The sequence below is a fragment of the Caenorhabditis briggsae genome, assembly GCF_000004555.2.
Source record: "Caenorhabditis briggsae complete genome, chrII, whole genome shotgun sequence".
NCBI lineage: Eukaryota > Metazoa > Nematoda > Chromadorea > Rhabditida > Rhabditidae > Caenorhabditis > Caenorhabditis briggsae.
Window position 1 is genome coordinate 12,495,004 of NC_013486.2, and position 17,426 is coordinate 12,512,429.

General features: G+C 36.8%; 6 protein-coding genes and 1 non-coding gene across 7 annotated transcripts; 4 read left to right on the top strand and 3 right to left on the bottom strand.

The window, feature by feature from the left end:
• The first annotated feature begins 110 nt into the window (after positions 1 to 110).
• Positions 111 to 181, top strand: CBG28501. The gene has a single exon. It is a non-coding gene (tRNA).
• Positions 182 to 518: 337 nt separating this feature from the next.
• Cbr-lin-8 lies at positions 519 to 1,921 on the top strand (the record flags this gene model as incomplete). The annotated part of the gene is made up of 3 exons (XM_002646881.1): positions 519 to 804; positions 1,029 to 1,543; positions 1,709 to 1,921. 3 exons carry the CDS (start codon positions 519 to 521, stop codon positions 1,919 to 1,921), a joined length of 1,014 nt encoding a protein of 337 aa, XP_002646927.1.
• A 4,762-nt stretch (positions 1,922 to 6,683) lies between these two features.
• Positions 6,684 to 7,205, bottom strand: CBG19630 (the record flags this gene model as incomplete). Its single annotated transcript, XM_002646880.1, has 3 exons — positions 6,684 to 6,934; positions 6,986 to 7,064; positions 7,110 to 7,205. The coding sequence occupies 3 exons, from the start codon at positions 7,203 to 7,205 to the stop codon at positions 6,684 to 6,686; spliced, it is 426 nt and encodes a 141-aa protein (XP_002646926.1).
• A 1,127-nt stretch (positions 7,206 to 8,332) lies between these two features.
• Cbr-sri-27 lies at positions 8,333 to 9,210 on the bottom strand (the record flags this gene model as incomplete). The annotated part of the gene is made up of 5 exons (XM_045242801.1): positions 8,333 to 8,408; positions 8,434 to 8,554; positions 8,605 to 8,683; positions 8,729 to 8,962; positions 9,046 to 9,210. The coding sequence occupies 5 exons, from the start codon at positions 9,208 to 9,210 to the stop codon at positions 8,333 to 8,335; spliced, it is 675 nt and encodes a 224-aa protein (XP_045096824.1).
• Positions 9,211 to 11,333: 2,123 nt separating this feature from the next.
• On the bottom strand, positions 11,334 to 11,800 carry CBG19628 (the record flags this gene model as incomplete). The annotated part of the gene is made up of 2 exons (XM_002646878.1): positions 11,334 to 11,478; positions 11,721 to 11,800. 2 exons carry the CDS (start codon positions 11,798 to 11,800, stop codon positions 11,334 to 11,336), a joined length of 225 nt encoding a protein of 74 aa, XP_002646924.1.
• Positions 11,801 to 13,925: 2,125 nt separating this feature from the next.
• Positions 13,926 to 15,914, top strand: CBG19627 (the record flags this gene model as incomplete). The annotated part of the gene is made up of 4 exons (XM_002646877.1): positions 13,926 to 14,037; positions 14,530 to 14,729; positions 15,373 to 15,497; positions 15,770 to 15,914. The coding sequence occupies 4 exons, from the start codon at positions 13,926 to 13,928 to the stop codon at positions 15,912 to 15,914; spliced, it is 582 nt and encodes a 193-aa protein (XP_002646923.1).
• A 904-nt stretch (positions 15,915 to 16,818) lies between these two features.
• Positions 16,819 to 17,295, top strand: CBG26180 (the record flags this gene model as incomplete). The annotated part of the gene is made up of 4 exons (XM_045242802.1): positions 16,819 to 16,908; positions 16,951 to 17,054; positions 17,106 to 17,178; positions 17,224 to 17,295. The coding sequence occupies 4 exons, from the start codon at positions 16,819 to 16,821 to the stop codon at positions 17,293 to 17,295; spliced, it is 339 nt and encodes a 112-aa protein (XP_045100255.1).
• Between the last annotated feature and the right edge of the window lie 131 nt (positions 17,296 to 17,426).

Consider the following 17,426-nt stretch of genomic DNA (forward strand, 5'->3'; position numbering starts at 1 on the left):
GCTTGTTTTGAATAGTTACTGGATGGTAATTACAACAAACACACACTCGCTTACGTCATTGTTTGATCGGCAATGCATTATATATGTCTTGCTTATAGGTTTCTCTTATCGCATTGGTGGTTCAGTGGTAGAATGCTCGCCTGCCACGCGGGCGGCACGGGTTCGATTCCCGGTCGATGCAATTCCTATTTGCTTTTTATTTTGAAGGTCGCCTTGTTGTTGTTCACATATCGCCGCGCTTTTCTGCCTTTCGTCGCATTCGCTGGCTGTTTGTGACGAGTTTTTACGTTCGCAAGCATTTGTGAGGCAAAGAGACGAGACGCGCTAGAGGCCAAGCTATACTCTGCGTCTCCTTGTTCGTAGCGATCGCTGATCGGAAGAGCGTTTCGGTTCGCAGCTCGGCCCTCCTCGCGTGTCACTCTTCGTGTGCGCTGAGTGCTTTCCCTCGATTAAGTATTGATTCTATTCGTTCAACGCTTCTTTTTATTTCCATTTGAAAACCTATTTCAGACCCAAAAATGACCATTCCGCTTTACAAATTACCACCTCTGGTTCCTCTTCCCGAACTTCCCGAGTCGGATCCTTCTCGAAAATTGTCTGTAGGAGTTTACTGGGAAAATTGCAAAAAGAAAGAGTTTCAATTCGATCAACTCGATTTTTCAAACGACACATTGAAGAAAGTGGTGCTTTCTGAAATCGAGAGACATCCGGAGATTTGGAGTTCGAGGAAAGGAAATAGTCATCAGAAGATGTTTCCGCAAATCGCAGTAGATGTTTTTAAGAGAACTGGGATTTTGTTGTCGAGTATGTTTTTATAATTTTGGCTCTTTTTATTTTCAGGACTTTTTTTCTCGCTTTTCGTGCGTTTTGCGGAAAGTTCTCACTAGAATGATTTTAATTTACCGACTTTTTTGAGGAAAAATATAATTAAATTCGACGAAAAGTGAAAAATAATGAAAAAAGGGAAAAAATCCTAAAAGAAACACATTTTAGGTTACTGTAGTTGTCAATTTGAGACTTAATTTCAGTTCCCTCCATCAAATCCATCTACAAATGTGCCAAGGACAATCTCCGTAACCGCCTTCGAATCGCCGTTGTCCGTCATCGTCTATCTCCAGAAGACGTCGAGCGCTATATGTGGCGATGGGATTTCTACGGGTTCATCCGCTTCTATCGCGAACACACTCAACATTGGGAAGCCGAGCTGTTGAAAGAGGCTGCTAGCGGTCTGCCGGTTTCTCCAAATCCCGTTTTAAAGGATCCGGTTCCCAGGAAAAGAAGAGCAACTCAGGCGATGGAAGAGGATTACGGAGTGGTGGAAGAAGAGCATTTCGAGGATAAAGATTTATATGGTGGACAACTTGAAATCGACTACTCAGTGTATCTTCCACAGAATGGGACTTTTGAGGAGCCAGAAGAGGAGACACCGTCGCCAACTGTAAAATTGGATCGTGCCATAACGCAACAAATACGCACTCTACAGCCACCATCTGATTATCCGGATTATGTTGCTCCGGATGTTACAGATTGTGTTAGTTCCTCGGTAAGAGCTTTTTAGCAGTCTGTCTTTTCAGACTGAAAATGACCTGGTATTCATTTGTTGTGATTTCTAGGTCGTTTTGAACTGGTGGCATAACTTTTGCAAGTTTGGTTTTATAGGCCACCACTTCGAAATGATCTAGAAAAGTTCTAGTTCATATATTTCCAGAGCACCGCCCCTCCAAATCCAGCAGCTATCAACAATTTCAACGAAGAAATGAAACAAATCGCCTATCAAGCGAATCGTATTGCTCAGGAACAACCAGGAGCTATCAAGCTCCTACGACGAGCATTTTTCGATGTGGTTTTGGCCTTCGATGAGCACAAATTCAAAAATATTGGAGAGCTTTACAAAGAGTTGGCCGATAAGAATACTAAATAATCGATCGATCGCGATCCCTTTTTTGCTGATGTATCTCATTTATATTTATGCAAGCCAAAGTGCTGAAATTTTGTACCGGAATTTAATAAATTTGTCTTTTTGTCCCAATTTCTGCGTCTCTCACTATCTTTCACTATCTATCTCGCTCTTTTCATCGTTTTCACGGTGTTTTTCGGTGTAAATGCGCTCAAATGCGAATGCGAAATGCGAAGAACTCAAAACTACAGTAAAATTAGCGTTAGTCTCGACGCGAAAGCTTTAAATTGAACTCGCTGCTCAGCAGTGTCTGTATTCCCACCGGAAAATGCGCGGGAAAAAATCGTTCCGGAAAAAGCGGCATCGAAACTATCGGACTTGGCAGACATGGAAAAACTCAAAAATTTCGAAGAAAAATCTCGGAGTTTCTGAAATTAGTGCAATCCTATCGCTTGTAAAATATAGAATTCTAAATGCCAATGTCCCCAGGTGAATATTTTATGCCTGACTAAAGACTGCTTTCGAAATGAATTTTCAGCTGCTGGTCTGGAAATAGTCATGACGAAACTGAAAATTGATTGAAATTTGATATTTTACTAACAGGTGAAATTAAAATTCTTGTAAATTTCTCATTTCCGGAACAAAAATTGTATCAAAAACTCATGGGAACCCTCAACATAGATTTCGAAGTCCCTTATCATTTAATCATTCATTATTATATATCTGGATCAATAGCTCTCATTCTAAACTTATTGGTTGTCTATCTCATAGTTTTTCATAGTGGAAAACTCGATACTTTCAGATTCTATTTGTTGACTTTTTAAGTATGTCAGAATTTCTGAAAAAGAAGTTTCTTTTAAAAACTTGATATTTTGAGGTTGTATGCATAATATCTGACTTGAATTTCACTGTTTTTAGCCAGCCAGTTGGTTTATTTCCAATTTGTGCTGGGTATTTTAATGAAATTTTCTCAAGACTGTTCAATTGGTCCTCTAATGTTTTATTGGTTTTTCATATCGACTTGAAATTTTCTAAATTTAGAGTTTCAGACAACTTATACACTTCCTAATTAGTGGTCAAATCGAGGTTCTCACAATTTGTTTTTTAAAGGTGGGGGGACAGGAGATTTTTCGTAGTTTTTTTGTAGCTAGAGTATGCATTCTACCGTCACTGTGTACAACGCTTAATGTCACTCTGCGTACAGCTGTCGTCCTCGCCTTTATGTATGCAATCGGGCGTGCGCTATCTCTTTGCCCGCGTGGCTCAGTCGGTAGCGGCGCCGCACCCTCAATCATCTCCCTCACAAGTTCAACTCCTCGAGGGGCATCTTTGAACGTATTTTCCAGAACATTATTTTTTTCATCTCCCCCCACCTTTAAGAAAGCATTAGGCAGTGATTAATATCAGAAGCTTATCAAGAGTTCCCAGCTGGAAATATCCCATCTTTTATACTGGTGTTAGTCTTTTTTCATTCTTGATTTCAGTTTCAATATTTATGAGTAAAATTAGCAAAGAGGATCAGTTCGCCGAGATAGAAAAAGTGTTTTTTACTTTTTCACAGACTTTTCTGAAACTACAAATTCCAGCTCTACCCAGAATTCGTTCCGAAATTTCGTGCTCTTTAAGAATTTCAATACTATATTTTGAACAATTGGTTGATTACTTTCTTCGCTCTAACCACAATTGGAACTGCCAAAACTACAGTAATCGTTTCGATTCTAGTTATACGAATGTATAAAACATTAAATGAAAACGCGAGTCGAATTTCAAGTAAAACGCTTTCAAAACAAAAACTGCATTGAAGAGTTTGATTATGCAGGTGGAGGAATACTGTAGTTTTGAATCCAAATTTCCATGTTTTCAGTTCATGACCACCCCAATTTCTTTCTTCCCAGCTTTAGTTATCCTTCTCACAATTTTAATCCCAACAGTATATTTGCAAAGCGGGTTGAAGTGTTGTATTCACAAATTTCAGACATTTTCTAAATTCCAGAAATTTCCCGGTGGTCCCTTATGGTTGGTACTACTCATTCGATTTTAAACTCTATTGTTGTTATCATAACATATGCTGAATTTCGGAAAGTTTTGTTCTTCTGGAGAAAAACTAAAAAGTGAACTATCGCTGAGGTTAGCCAGTGTTCAATTAAACTGTTTCAGGGTAGCGACTTTGGTTCCACCTGTGAAGCCATCTGGAGGTTAAGAGGATCCGTTTTTCAGCTACCGGGATTTCTGATACATCCTCTAATATCCCATTCGAATAATCAATTTTTTGTCATTTTGCGATTGAAAAAACGTTTTCTTTGTTCAGCCTAATGTTTTATTTCTTCTTTTCACTGTGAAAAACAATAAAAATTCATAAACTAATACATGTTTTTTAAAGTATTCATTATTTTAAGATAATTTTACAGATAATTTTTCGGATAATTCGTTACTCTCTTTACTATTTCCTTTGAATAGAATTGTTCGTATTTGACATGAATTTCCAAGCGTTATCCAGGTAATTCTACTTAAACTCCGGAAGGCCTCATAGATGAAATCAGAGTCGATACCCTGAAATCATATAATTAAAAGATTTCCAGCTTCAGCGATAGCTAACTTTTTAGGATTCCTTCTCCAGAAGAACAATGCGTTTCGAATTTCAGCATACGTTATGATGACAACAATAGAGTTTAGAGTCGAATGAGTAGTTGGGGGTACGACGAATTCGAACGTTTTCAAATTCGAACCTAAAATCGAACTGATTCAATTCAGAACAGTCCTTTTTTCGTACACGTACCAGAACAGAACGCGGACAGAATCGAACTGTTACAAGTTCGAACTGGTAAGGGGTCGAACTGTCCCAAATTGGAACGCTGCCTGCAACAGAGCGCGCATGAAAGCACACACAAAACAGCGTTCCAATTTGGGACAATTCGACCCCTTACCAGTTCGAACTTGTAACAGTTCGATTCTGTCCGCGTTCTGTTCTGGTACGTGTGCGAAAAAAGGACTGTTCTGAATTGAATCTGTTCGATTTTGAAAACGTTCGAATTCGTCGTACCCCCGAGTAGTTCCAATCATAAGAGACCACCAGGAAATTTCTGGAATTTTGAAGTAAACTAAAAATTATAGTTCAACTGACTTTGCGAATATTCTGTTGGGAATAAAATAACGAGAAGGAGAATAAAAGCTGGGAAAAAGGAGATCGGAATGGTCATAAACTGAAAATATTGAAATTTAGGTTCAAAACTACAGTAATGCACCACCTGCATAATCAAACTCTTCAGTGCGGTTTTATGTTTCCCAAGCGTTTTATTTGACATTTGACTCGCATTTTGATTCAACGTTTTATACATTCGTATAACTAAAATGGACACGATTACTGTAGCTTTTGCAGTTCCAAAAGTGGTGAGAACGAAAAATATGCCGATTGTTCAGAACATAATATATAAAATCTGGGAGAGCACGATATTTGGGAGCAATTTCCGGGTAGAGCTGAAATACTTCTTTTCAGAATGAATCTGAAGGAAAAGTACTCTATACTCTTTCGAGCTCAGCAATTTGCTCTTCCCTGCTAACGTTACTCATAAATATTGAAAAGGCAATCAAGCATGTAAAAAGGATACACCCAGTATAAAATATAGGATGTTTCCAACTAGGAACTCTTGATAGGTTTCTTACATTCATCACAGCTTTGTGTTTTCTTAAAAAGCAAATTGTGAGAACTTCGATTTGACCACTCATCAGGAACGTGTAAATTGTCTGGAACTCAAGATTTTTCTTAATTTTCGGCTTATTATTTTTGAAAACCATCAGAACATGAGAAGACCAATTAAAAACTCTTGAAAAATTCCATGAAAATATCCAGCACAAATTGGAAACAAACCAATTGGTTTCGAAAAAACAGTGATATTCAAGTCACATATTATACAGGCTATCTGAAAAAAACTACAGTAACATCTGTATTAGAAGATCCCTTTTAATAGAAGGGTGTCTCTAGTTTCATTGTATTTGAAACTTCATTTCAGAGCGTTTGACATACTTGAAAAGCCAGCAAATAAAATCTGAAAGTATCGAATTTGCCACTATGAAAAAGTATAAGATACACAACTAATAAGTTTAGAATAAGGGCTATTGATCCAGAAATATAATAATGAGTGATTACATGATAAGGGACTTCAAAATCTATGTTGAGGGTTCCCATGAGTTTATGATACACTTTTTGTCCCGGCTATGTGAAAAAAGATAATGAGAAAGTGATCAGCGGTCTTCAATTTCACCTGATGGTCGGAAGTATTATGATATCATCATTACTAATAACTTTCACCAGATTCCCTATGTTGGTTTGTTTTGCCTTTTCACCCACTCAAAGTTCCTGATTTTAAAAATTTTGGAATTTTTATTCACCGATGTTTGAACTTCGAAGATTTCGAATTTTGGAATTGAATCTTCTCGTCCTGGAATTCTAAAATTTCGAATCACAGATACTATTTTCTAGGTTTCTGAGGCTCTGAACCTATCTATAATTTTCGGATTTTCGAACTTCCAAATGTCCGAATTTAGATATTGAACACAACTTGCCCCTGAAATTTTTTTGACAAAACCTTCTGACTGACGAAATCTTCTTATGAGTTTACGGGTACTGTAATCGGAGCTCAGAAGGTACAGGCTTACACTGACTGAAACATTTTATTTTTACAGAAAAAACCATTTTTACAGAAAAAAAGTTCAGTTAAACAAAAAGACAGAGAAGGGACAGAAGAAAAGAAGAATCAGCAATCAAAATCAGAGAAACTATTTCATATGCTTATCTTTTTTCATTTAGTTCGTTACTCCAGGCGATCCTCCTTAAACTCCGGAAAGCTTCACAAGTGTAACCAGAAACGACATCCTGAAATTGTTCAATGTAACGTTGTCCAGCATCAGCGATAACTGACTTTTTAGTATTCCGTTTACAGAAAAGAAATGCTTTTCGAAATTCCGCATAAGTTATGATAACAACAATAGAGTTAAAAAAGGAATGAGTAGTACCAACCATAAGAGACCACCAAGAAATTTCTGGAATATTTTAAAATGTTTGAAATTTGTGAATACAACACTTCAACCCACTTTGCGAATATTCTGTTGGGATTAATACGGTGAGAAGAACAACAAACGCTGGGAAGAAGGAAATCGGAGTGGTCATGAACTGAAAATATGTAAATTTAGGTTTGATATTACAGTAAACCCCCACCTGCATAATCAAACTCTTCAATGCAGTTTGATGTCTAGCTATCGTTGCACTAGACAATCGACTCTGATTCTCTTTTAGTGTTTTATACATCCGCATAACTAAAATTAAATCGATTACTGTAGTTTTGGCAGTCCCAAGAGTGGTTAAAACGAAAAATGTGATCAGTCAATTATTCATAATATAATATTGAAATTCTCGAAAAGCACGATATTTGGGAGCAATTTCCGGGTAGAGCTGAAATACTTCTTTTCAGAATGAATCTGAAGGAAAAGTACTCTATACTCTTTCGAGCTCAGCAATTTGCTCTTCCCTGCTAACGTTACTCATAAATATTGAAAAGGCAATCAAGCATGTAAAAAGGATACACCCAGTATAAAATATAGGATGTTTCCAACTAGGAACTCTTGATAGGTTTCTTACATTCATCACAGCTTTGTGTTTTCTTAAAAAGCAAATTGTGAGAACTTCGATTTGACCACTCATCAGGAACGTGTAAATTGTCTGGAACTCAAGATTTTTCTTAATTTTCGGCTTATTATTTTTGAAAACCATCAGAACATGAGAAGACCAATTAAAAACTCTTGAAAAATTCCATGAAAATATCCAGCACAAATTGGAAACAAACCAATTGGTTTCGAAAAAACAGTGATATTCAAGTCACATATTATACAGGCTATCTGAAAAAAACTACAGTAACATCTGTATTAGAAGATCCCTTTTAATAGAAGGGTGTCTCTAGTTTCATTGTATTTGAAACTTCATTTCAGAGCGTTTGACATACTTGAAAAGCCAGCAAATAAAATCTGAAAGTATCGAATTTGCCACTATGAAAAAGTATAAGATACACAACTAATAAGTTTAGAATAAGGGCTATTGATCCAGAAATATAATAATGAGTGATTACATGATAAGGGACTTCAAAATCTATGTTCAGGGCTTCCATGAGTTAATGGTACAGCTTTTGTCCCGGCTATGTGAAAAAAGATAATGAGAAAGTGATAAGTGACATAATTTCATCTGATGGACGCGAGGAATATAATAACTTTTAATCAATCGTCAGTTTTTTTTTTCGAATTCCAGCCAAACAGCTGAAATTAAAATCTCAGCGATCGATCGAAATTTATGGAATCTCTTCAGAACTTTCTCCATAAGTTCATAATGATAAAATTGAATTCCACTTTTTGTAGATTACTGTAGATCGACTATTCTCGTTCCGATCGTCGTTAAGATCTTCGTTGAACTCCAGAAGGCCTTACAGATGAAACTAGAATCGACACCCTGAAACATTTCAATTGAACACTGTCTCGTCTTAGCGGCAGCTCACTTTTTAGCATTCCTTCTCCAGAAGAACAAAGCCTTTCGAAGTTCAGCATATGTTATGATAACAACAATAGAGTTTAGAGTCGAATGAGTAGTACCAACCATAAGGGACCACCAGGAAATTTCTGGAATTTTTTAAACGCCTGAAATGTCTGAACACAACCCTTCAACCCACTTTGCGAATATTCGGTTGGGATTAAAACTGTGAGAAGAACAACAAACGCTGGGAAGAAGGAAATTGGGGTGGTCATAAACTGAAAATATAGACATTTGGGTTCATTACTACAGTACTCCCCCACCTGCATAATCAAGCTCTTCAATGCAGTTTTATGTTTTGCAAGTGTTTTACTGGAAATTTGGCTCGCATTATCATTCAATGTTTTGTACATTCGCAGAACTAAAATTGACACGATTACTGTAGCTTTTGCAGTCCCAATAGTGGTTAGAACGAAAAATGTAATCAACCAATTGTTCAAAATATAATAGTGAAATTCACGAAGAGCACGAAAATTCGGAGCAACTTCTGGGTAGAGCTGTAATTTTTAGTTTCAAGAAAGACTGTAGAAAGAGTCAAATGAACTTTCTCAAGCTCGGCAATTTGCTTTTCTTTACTAACGCCACTCATAAATACTGAAAATGCAATCGAGCAAGTAAAAAGAATACAACCAGTATAAAATATGGGATATTTCCAATTAGTGGCTTTAGATAGGTTTCTAATATTCATCACAGCTTTGTGTTTTCTTAAAAAGCAAATAGTGAGAACCTCAATTTGACCGCTCATCAGGAATGTGTAAATTGTCTGAAATTGATAACTTTCAAATGTAAGATTTTATATTAAAAAAGACCATTAAAACATGAGAGGACCAATTGAAAAATCTTGAAGCAATTCCATTACAGTATCCAGCACAAATTGGAAATAAACCAACCGGCTGCATAAAAACAGTAATGTTCGAGTCAGATATTATGCACACCACCTGAAATTAAATGACAATAGCACCTCTCTTAGAAGGACGTCTCCAGATTTACGATATTCGAAACATCACTTTCAGAACTTTTGACATACTTGAAAAGTGAGCAAATAAAATCTGAAAGTATCGAGTTTTCCACTATGAAAAACTATGAGATAGACAACCAATAAGTTTAGAATGAGAGCTATTGATCCAGATATATAATAATGAATGATTAAATGATAAGGGACTTCGAAATCTATGTTGAGGGTTCCCATGAGTTTTTGATACAATTTTTGTTCCGGAGAAATGAAAAAAGAAAGGTATTTAATGAGAAATTTACAAGTGGCTTCTAATTTCACCTGGTGGAAGCAAACAAAATAATAGTTTTTAATCAAGCCAAGCAGCTGAAATTGCATCAAGTCTCAGAGATCACACAGTTTCCGGGCAAATACTCATTAGCTTGATGATCTTTTGCTAAATGCTCACTTGCAAAATATGCTCATTTGCTAAACTCGCTCATTTGCTAATATAGTCCCACTTGCTAAATTTCATTTGCTAAATAGAGGATTTGTTCAAATTGAAGGCTTAGGCTGAAACTTCTTACCGGAAAACAGGTGTTTAAGCCTAAGCCTAAAATGTAAAGCAAAAACCGGAATATTCTGTAAAAAATTCAGACAAAAAGTACTGAAATTAGCAAATAACAGCAAAATTTCCACTTTTTCATTTTAAGCAAATGATAAAAGTTTAGTAAATGAAATTTAGCAAGTGAGACTATTTTAGCAAATGAGCGAGTTTAGCAAATGAGCATATTTAGCAAGTGAGCATTTAGCAAAAGATCATCAAGCTAATGAGTATTTGCCCGGAAACTGTGTGATCTCTGAGACTTGATGCAATTTCAGCTGCTTGGCTTGATTAAAAACTATTATTTTGTTTGCTTCCACCAGGTGAAATTAGAAGCCACTTGTAAATTTCTCATTAAATACCTTTCTTTTTTCATATCGCCTGCACAAAACATTTGCCCAGTTTCCGTCATTTTTCGATCAAAATATTTCGAATTTCTTATGAATTTCATTCATGAAATTACTGATTAAATCAGATTTCACTTGTTGTAGATTACCGTACTTCATCTATTATCATTATTGGAATCACCTGTCATCTAATTTTTTTTTCTAGAGAAAGCGAACATTTTGGAGTATAACATCCCATATGACGCTTCTGTGCTACTCTTACTGTATATGCACACATGGAGTATTTTTGGGAATTCCAAAAAAAATTTTTTTTCGCGACCTATAAATTTTCGGATTTTCGCGACCTGTCGGCCAAAAAAAGGTCGCCTAAAAAAAATTTTTTCCCGCGCTGTCGGCTAAAAAAACCTTTTTTATAATTCATTTTAATCAAAAAATTCAATTATCATTAAATTACGTAAATTGTAACCAATTCTACCATTTCGTCGAACGAGTAGAGTGCCGAGTCGACTCGAAAATCGATGATTTTTGTCGACTTTGAAAATCGACACAGTCGACATTCAACAATTCGACAAGGCTATTTGTCGATGAAAATCGAACTTTTCGTTGTCGATTTTGCGTCGACGGAAATCGACAGAAATCGACAAGAATCGACTTTTGTCGATTTTGCGTCGACTTAAAATCGACAGAAAAATCGACAAAAAGGCGACAAAAGTCGACGAAAAATCGACTTTTCCGGACTTCAAAGTAAAATTTCACCTCGAGAATTTTTTTTCTAATTTTTTGAAGAAATCATTTTTTGTGTAGAGTAACAACTTTATTTTTACGAATAAAAAAACAAATAGTGTAAAACTTAATTACAACGGGGTACAAAATAGAGAATCAGTATGTCTCACAGTCAGAAGATGGCAAGGAAAATAGAAGAAACATTAAAGCGACAAAATTTTGAAAAAGAGAAGAAACAGAAGAACAAAGTTTAGCATTAGGAATTAATGTTTCATTATTTGGGCCAAATCGCTTCCAAAAGTATCATCGTTATGCTCTCTGGATTCGTAATATTCCACGCCTTTTGAGTCATCATTCTCGTCATCATATTCGTACTCTTCTGTTGTCGACGTATTCTTCTTCGTAGATCTGAAGAAAAATCAGATTTTGAGGAAAAATAAGCTTTAATATCTTACTCCAAAGTGATTTTTTTCCAATTATTTGATGCCGTGGCTCTTGATCTTTATGTACTATCTAAGATTAAGAATTTAACGAAAAGTATATAATTTTCTGCTTACCGATCTTTCCATTTCTACAACTTCTTTCTCGTGGTGACTGTTTAAGTGCTGATGCATCGTTGTGGTCGAAGGAACTTTATGCTCCTTCCGCACAGTTTACAGGTCACAGTTTGTCCATTATTTTGTTTTTCGAAGTATCGCCACGCTTTAGATTGATTTTGTGACGAATTCATCTGCAATAAGCAAGAATGTGATAAATAAAACAGAAAAAAACAAAACACCCAAAAAAAACAAGAAAAATACGGGTTTTCAGTGGAAAATTCGATGAAAAATGCCTGTTTTTCATGAAAAATACCCCGGCCACAGGCAGTTTCTAGGTCACCGGCCGTGTAGTCCTTTCGAACAATAAAGTCGACAAAAGTCGATTTTTTGTCGATTCAAAATCGACAAAAATCGACTTTTGTCGTTTTTCACTTTCATCGACTTTTGAAAAGTCGATTTTCTGTCGACTTTTTGAATGCCGATTTTTGATCGAGTCGACAGAATCGACACCGATTTTAGCGATTTTCGTCGATTTTTGTCGATTGTCAACAATCGACACAGCACACTACGAACGAGCGACCTCCCATTACCAGTCGCCCGCGCTATACACAATAGCGCTCAGAAGAGACGCAGAGAAACGGTCTCTCCGCACCTCCCCTTCATTGAAGTTTGAGGAGGGAGCGCGCACCACGCAACTCGTCAATATTACACACGTTTCACATAATTTACGCAAACTGTTTAAAACAGTTTCGTAAATAACAACCGCCGGGACACCATTTGAAACAAATTCGCGACCTAATTTCACACAAAAATATCATTTGAGAAATGCTCGCCGGGCACATTGTATTTTCAATTGGGAAATGGCACTTTTTCCCAATGAGTGGTTTGGTGGAAAAAATGCGTGCTTCAGCTTGATTTTTTTTCAAACTGAATATTTTTCGATGAGAAACACGAATATAACAGTCGCGACCTATGTTTTTTGCCTCCTAATACGAGTTCCGGCCGAATTTTAGCCTTGATTACTGTACCGATTTCCCAAATGTCGTTTCAGTGGAAAAATTTGCCTTTTTAGGTGACGATTTTTTTCATCTGAATATTTTTCGAAGACAAATACGACTATAACATTCGCGACCTACGTTTTTTGCCTCCTTATACGAGTTTCAGACGGATTTTCGCCTACATTACTGTAGCTAATTTAAAATCGGTTTTTTATCTGGAAAAATAATTGTGTATATATAATTCCCTTTTTTTTGACACAATTAAAAAAAGTTCCTTTCGGGAAATTTCTTTTTTTTTTCGCGACCTCTTTCTCCAGACCATTTTTCGCGACCTAAAATTCCCACATCTCCTCATGTGTATATGTACTGAAGATGTGTGAAACCATTTAATTTCAGCCAATTTATCTCGCTTCCTGTGAGTGGTATCATAAAGTAGTAAACTGACAAAATGTTTATCATAATCTCACTAATATTTTGTCAATTGACTACTTTTTGATATCTTTCACAGCAATTGAGATAAAATGACTCAAAGTTGAAAGTGAAGGCAACTACTTTTTTGAACTTCTGACGACTATAATGACAAATCTATATCTCATGTTCCAGAACGATCCTCAATAGAGGCACAAAACCTTTTTTTTTGTTTTCGCATTTCTTGAAAAAAAATTTCCTGACCATTTTTTTCTTTCCAATCACCTCATTCATCTAAACTTCTTACTCCAAGGTCATTATCATAAAAGAAAAAAAAACCATTCCAATTCTCTCGTTCTGTCCTCTGTGTCCCCAAATTTTTTATAATTATCAATTCTCGATCAGCAACACAAAAAAAAGAAGAAAAAGGAGAAGACGTCGTTATCGCTCTCCACCTACATTACTTCTGTTTTCATTGGGAATGGCGATTGTTTGTGGATGGGGATGGTTGTCTTTAGATCATTTAGTTTTCGATAAGAGACTAGACTTTTCTTTTTGATATTTTTTTGCAGTTTTGAGTTTTTGGCTTTGTGGGATTTGAGCTCAATTAGAAAAAAGGTTTCGGTCTCATTTCCCTGTTTTTTTCTCTGATAGAAGCCCATGTACACTTTGAGCTCAATTATTTAGGTTCCTTTGAGAGATATCAACAATTTGTAAACTAATTAAATATTGCTGATATTATGATAAATAATTTATCAGTTGACTCGTTTTTGATATTTTTTATAGGAACCGAGATAATCGAGCTCAAAGTTTAAGTATTGGGTGGGCTTCTTAAAGATAACAAGACTATTTGACATTTCCTGTTCTTTAGCTCTTATTTTGTTTTAATACAAAATGAGTTTTTTTCAGAATGGCGGACTCTAAACGGGTCCTCGAAGAGGGCGGAGCCGTAGAGCCGGCAATCAAAAAGAAAGGATTGGGCACTAGAATCAATCGAATGATGGATAAGGCTTTGACAAGAGGTTTGGTATTATTGTGATATCAAAAAATCGGAACCTTGGCAGAGAAACACCGGTGGACGTGGCCGAAGGTCCCACAGCGACAACTACCGTATTTCCTTTAATAGAAGCCCACCTAAACTGTCAACTTTCAGCCAATTTATCTCGATTTCTGGGAGAGGTATCAATGAATTGTCAACTAAAAAGTTATTTATCATAATATCACCAATACTTTATCAGTTAACAACACTTTGATCTCTTTCACAGAAATCGAGATAACAGAAATCGAAACATCAAAATTGACAGTTTAGTTGGGCTTCTGTTAGAAGAAATACGGTATTTTTAGGTTATCGTAGTGTTTGTTGTGGAACCTTTGGCCACGGCCACCTCTGAAATTTTGGAGCTTCAAAGCTCCGAGAATCCGAAAATATTCAATTTCGAAAATCTGGAAATCTGAAAAATCGAAATTCTGAAAATCTTAAAATTCCAAATTCAAAAATATTCAATAATTTCCAGCCTCATTCGATGAAGAAATGGACGAGGAAATCTCGTCTGGCTGCAACATCATCTTCACCGTTCTCACTGTTTGTCTTATCATTTTTGGAGTGGCAAGACGAGAGGAATGCGATGGTCAACCAATGATTCCAGTTTTCATTATTGTTTTGGGTTGTTTGTGGCTGGCGAAAGATATCATTGAGAGGTTGAGAAGGAAATATGTGAGTTTTGGGAGAAAAGGGACCGAATTTTAGGTATAAACCCTGAAAATACAATGGAATTGTCAGATCGTTTTTGAATTATTTTCTGTTGTTTTTTTTAAGAAACAGGTATACCTTTCAAAAATATGTCAAAGTTAGATTTCTCAACTACAGAACTGAACGAAATTTAAAAATACAGGCTGACGCACAATTACCCCGACTTATAAAAATGGGTATATCTCTGGACATAAGTGTCTTGAAATCACGAAAATTGACAGAAATATAATTTTACGTTTGATTCAAGGCTGCTTGGATTTTGAAAAGGTTTCCTTGAGTCTAGGTCATGTTATGGTTGTCCAAAGATGAGAGTTTCTTGCACGCTGTTGTGATTTTTATGAGATGAAGCAATTTTGACAAGCAATAATTCAGTTCAAATTTCATCAAATGATTTGAAATTTGGCCAGTTTACTCATTGATTTTTTTATATTTTTGCACTTAAATATTGAGCTCAGTACAACGTTTTACTCAAATGTTATACTAGTACAAAATTTAGTCCGGATAATTATACGCCACCCTGTAATCGGACATAATTACTACTTACTTTCACTACTTTTTACAAGTCTAAGATTTTTACTTTTTACTGAAAATTAATAGATTTTTTAAGCAAAGAAAGCGCGAATCCCCATTGCCAAGTGAGGATGGAGAGGAGAGAGACAAAATTGGAGAATCCGGATTCCCATTGCCATGCGGATACATTCATTTCTTGTTGAATGGAGCTATTTTTGTTTGGTAATATTTTCAGAATTCGGAATTTCAGACTTTTAAATTTGGAAATTCTAAACCGCCAGGAGAATTTCCTCTCATTCAAGCTAAACACTAACTTTGAGCTCAATTATCTCATTTTCTGTAAAAGATATCAACATTTTTCAACTAATAAAATATTGGTGATACTGTGATAAACAATTTATCAGTTGACAAAATTGTTGATATCTCTCATGGGAATCGAGATAGTAGAGCTCAAAGTTGACGATTCAGATTCCCAAATTTCTGAAATTTTCCAGGTTCCTATTCGGCTGCTACTGGGTATTTGGCTCCTGGACCGCCCGTGCCTACTGTGACTGGTGGACCTTCCATCTGGCTGCTTTTTATCTCATTTTCTCAATTTTCTGCCTAATCATGGGACTTTTCTGTTGTCTGATAAGATGAACTGATTTTTTTTTTGGTTTCTTAGAATAAAGATTTTCAACGTGAACTCGATAATTTTTGACTTAAATTTATCTTCTACGCACGATCCAGCCGACATACACCCATAATTCCAGAGTCGAATCCATATTTCCAGAGATTAGAAATTCAAAATGTGCAAAATTACAGCAGGTAATTAACTTTGTTCTTCAGCTAATTAGGTTCGCTTTTCAGCTCTATTTTTCACTTTTATCCCGGTTTTCATTTGCCAGTATCAGCGAGATTTTTTCGTGTTCACTGCTCATCTGATTTGTGATTTCAAACAGTTTAGCTATAGGATTCAATATTTCGAGGAGGACTTGTAAGAAAAAAAAACATTCAAGAAAGTTCTAGAATAAGGCTTCCCTTTGATCGGGAAGTTTAGCCGACCGAACGATAGCCGACCGATCGGCCAACTCTGTCGGCGGTCGGTCGGCTCTGTCGGAGTTTGGCCGGCTCGGTCAGCTCGGTCGGAGGTCGGGCGGTTGGGTCGGCGGTCGGTCGGCTAGGTTGGTAATCGGTCAGCTCGGTTGGCTGTCGGTCAGCTGGGTCGGTGGTCGGTCGGCTAGGTCGGCGGTCGGTCGGCTAGGTTGGTAATCGGTCAGCTCGGTCGGCTTGGTCGGCGGTCGGAGGTCGGAGGTTGTCCGGCTCGGTCAGCTCTGTCGGAGGTCGGGCGGCTGGGTCGGCGGTCGGTCGGCTAGGTGGGCAGTCGGTCAGATCGGTTGGCTGGCGGTCTGCTGGGTCGGAGGTCGGCTCGGTCGGTGGTCGGGGGTCGGCCGGCTCGGCCGGCTGGGTCGGCGCTCGGTCTGCAGTCGCCGATTTTCGGCCGACCAAAATGGAAGCCCTATTCTAGAAGAATGTGTTTTGTAGATTTTTCCATCCGGACAACATGACAAGATTTGATAATATTGGATTGGCAAAACAAGGGCAAGCCATTGCGAATAATTTTGGAGTCATGTATGGAGATGGATTTATGGATGTAGGATTTGTTTTAAATCTGGAAATCCTAACTTCTTTTCAGAAAAACTATGAAATATACGCTTTAATTACGCATAATTGTACGAAGAATCGGAAAAAGATGAAGCAGTATAAACATGATTTGGAGACATGTTCAACGGAGAAAAGGTAAGAATTTGGAGATATTGAAATTTGAAAATTCAACTTTAATATTTTCAGTGGATGCCGAAAAAAATTCAAACTGAATATCACTGAATTGGGCGATGAGGTGAATACGGAGAGTGTTGAGAACGTTAGTATTTGAAAAATCAGAAATTCAGAAATCCAATTTTTTCAGTGGTTGACGAAAAAATCCGAATTTAATATCACTGAATTGGGTGATGAGGTGAAGCCGGAGAGCATTTGGTGAAGTTCATATTCTTTATGATCTTTAATTCTATATCGAATAAATCTTTAATTGAAATTTTGTATTTTATTTAAAATCGATTTTCAAGGAGAAATAAAAAACGAGATCGCAAAATCGACAAGAACCGGGGGTCA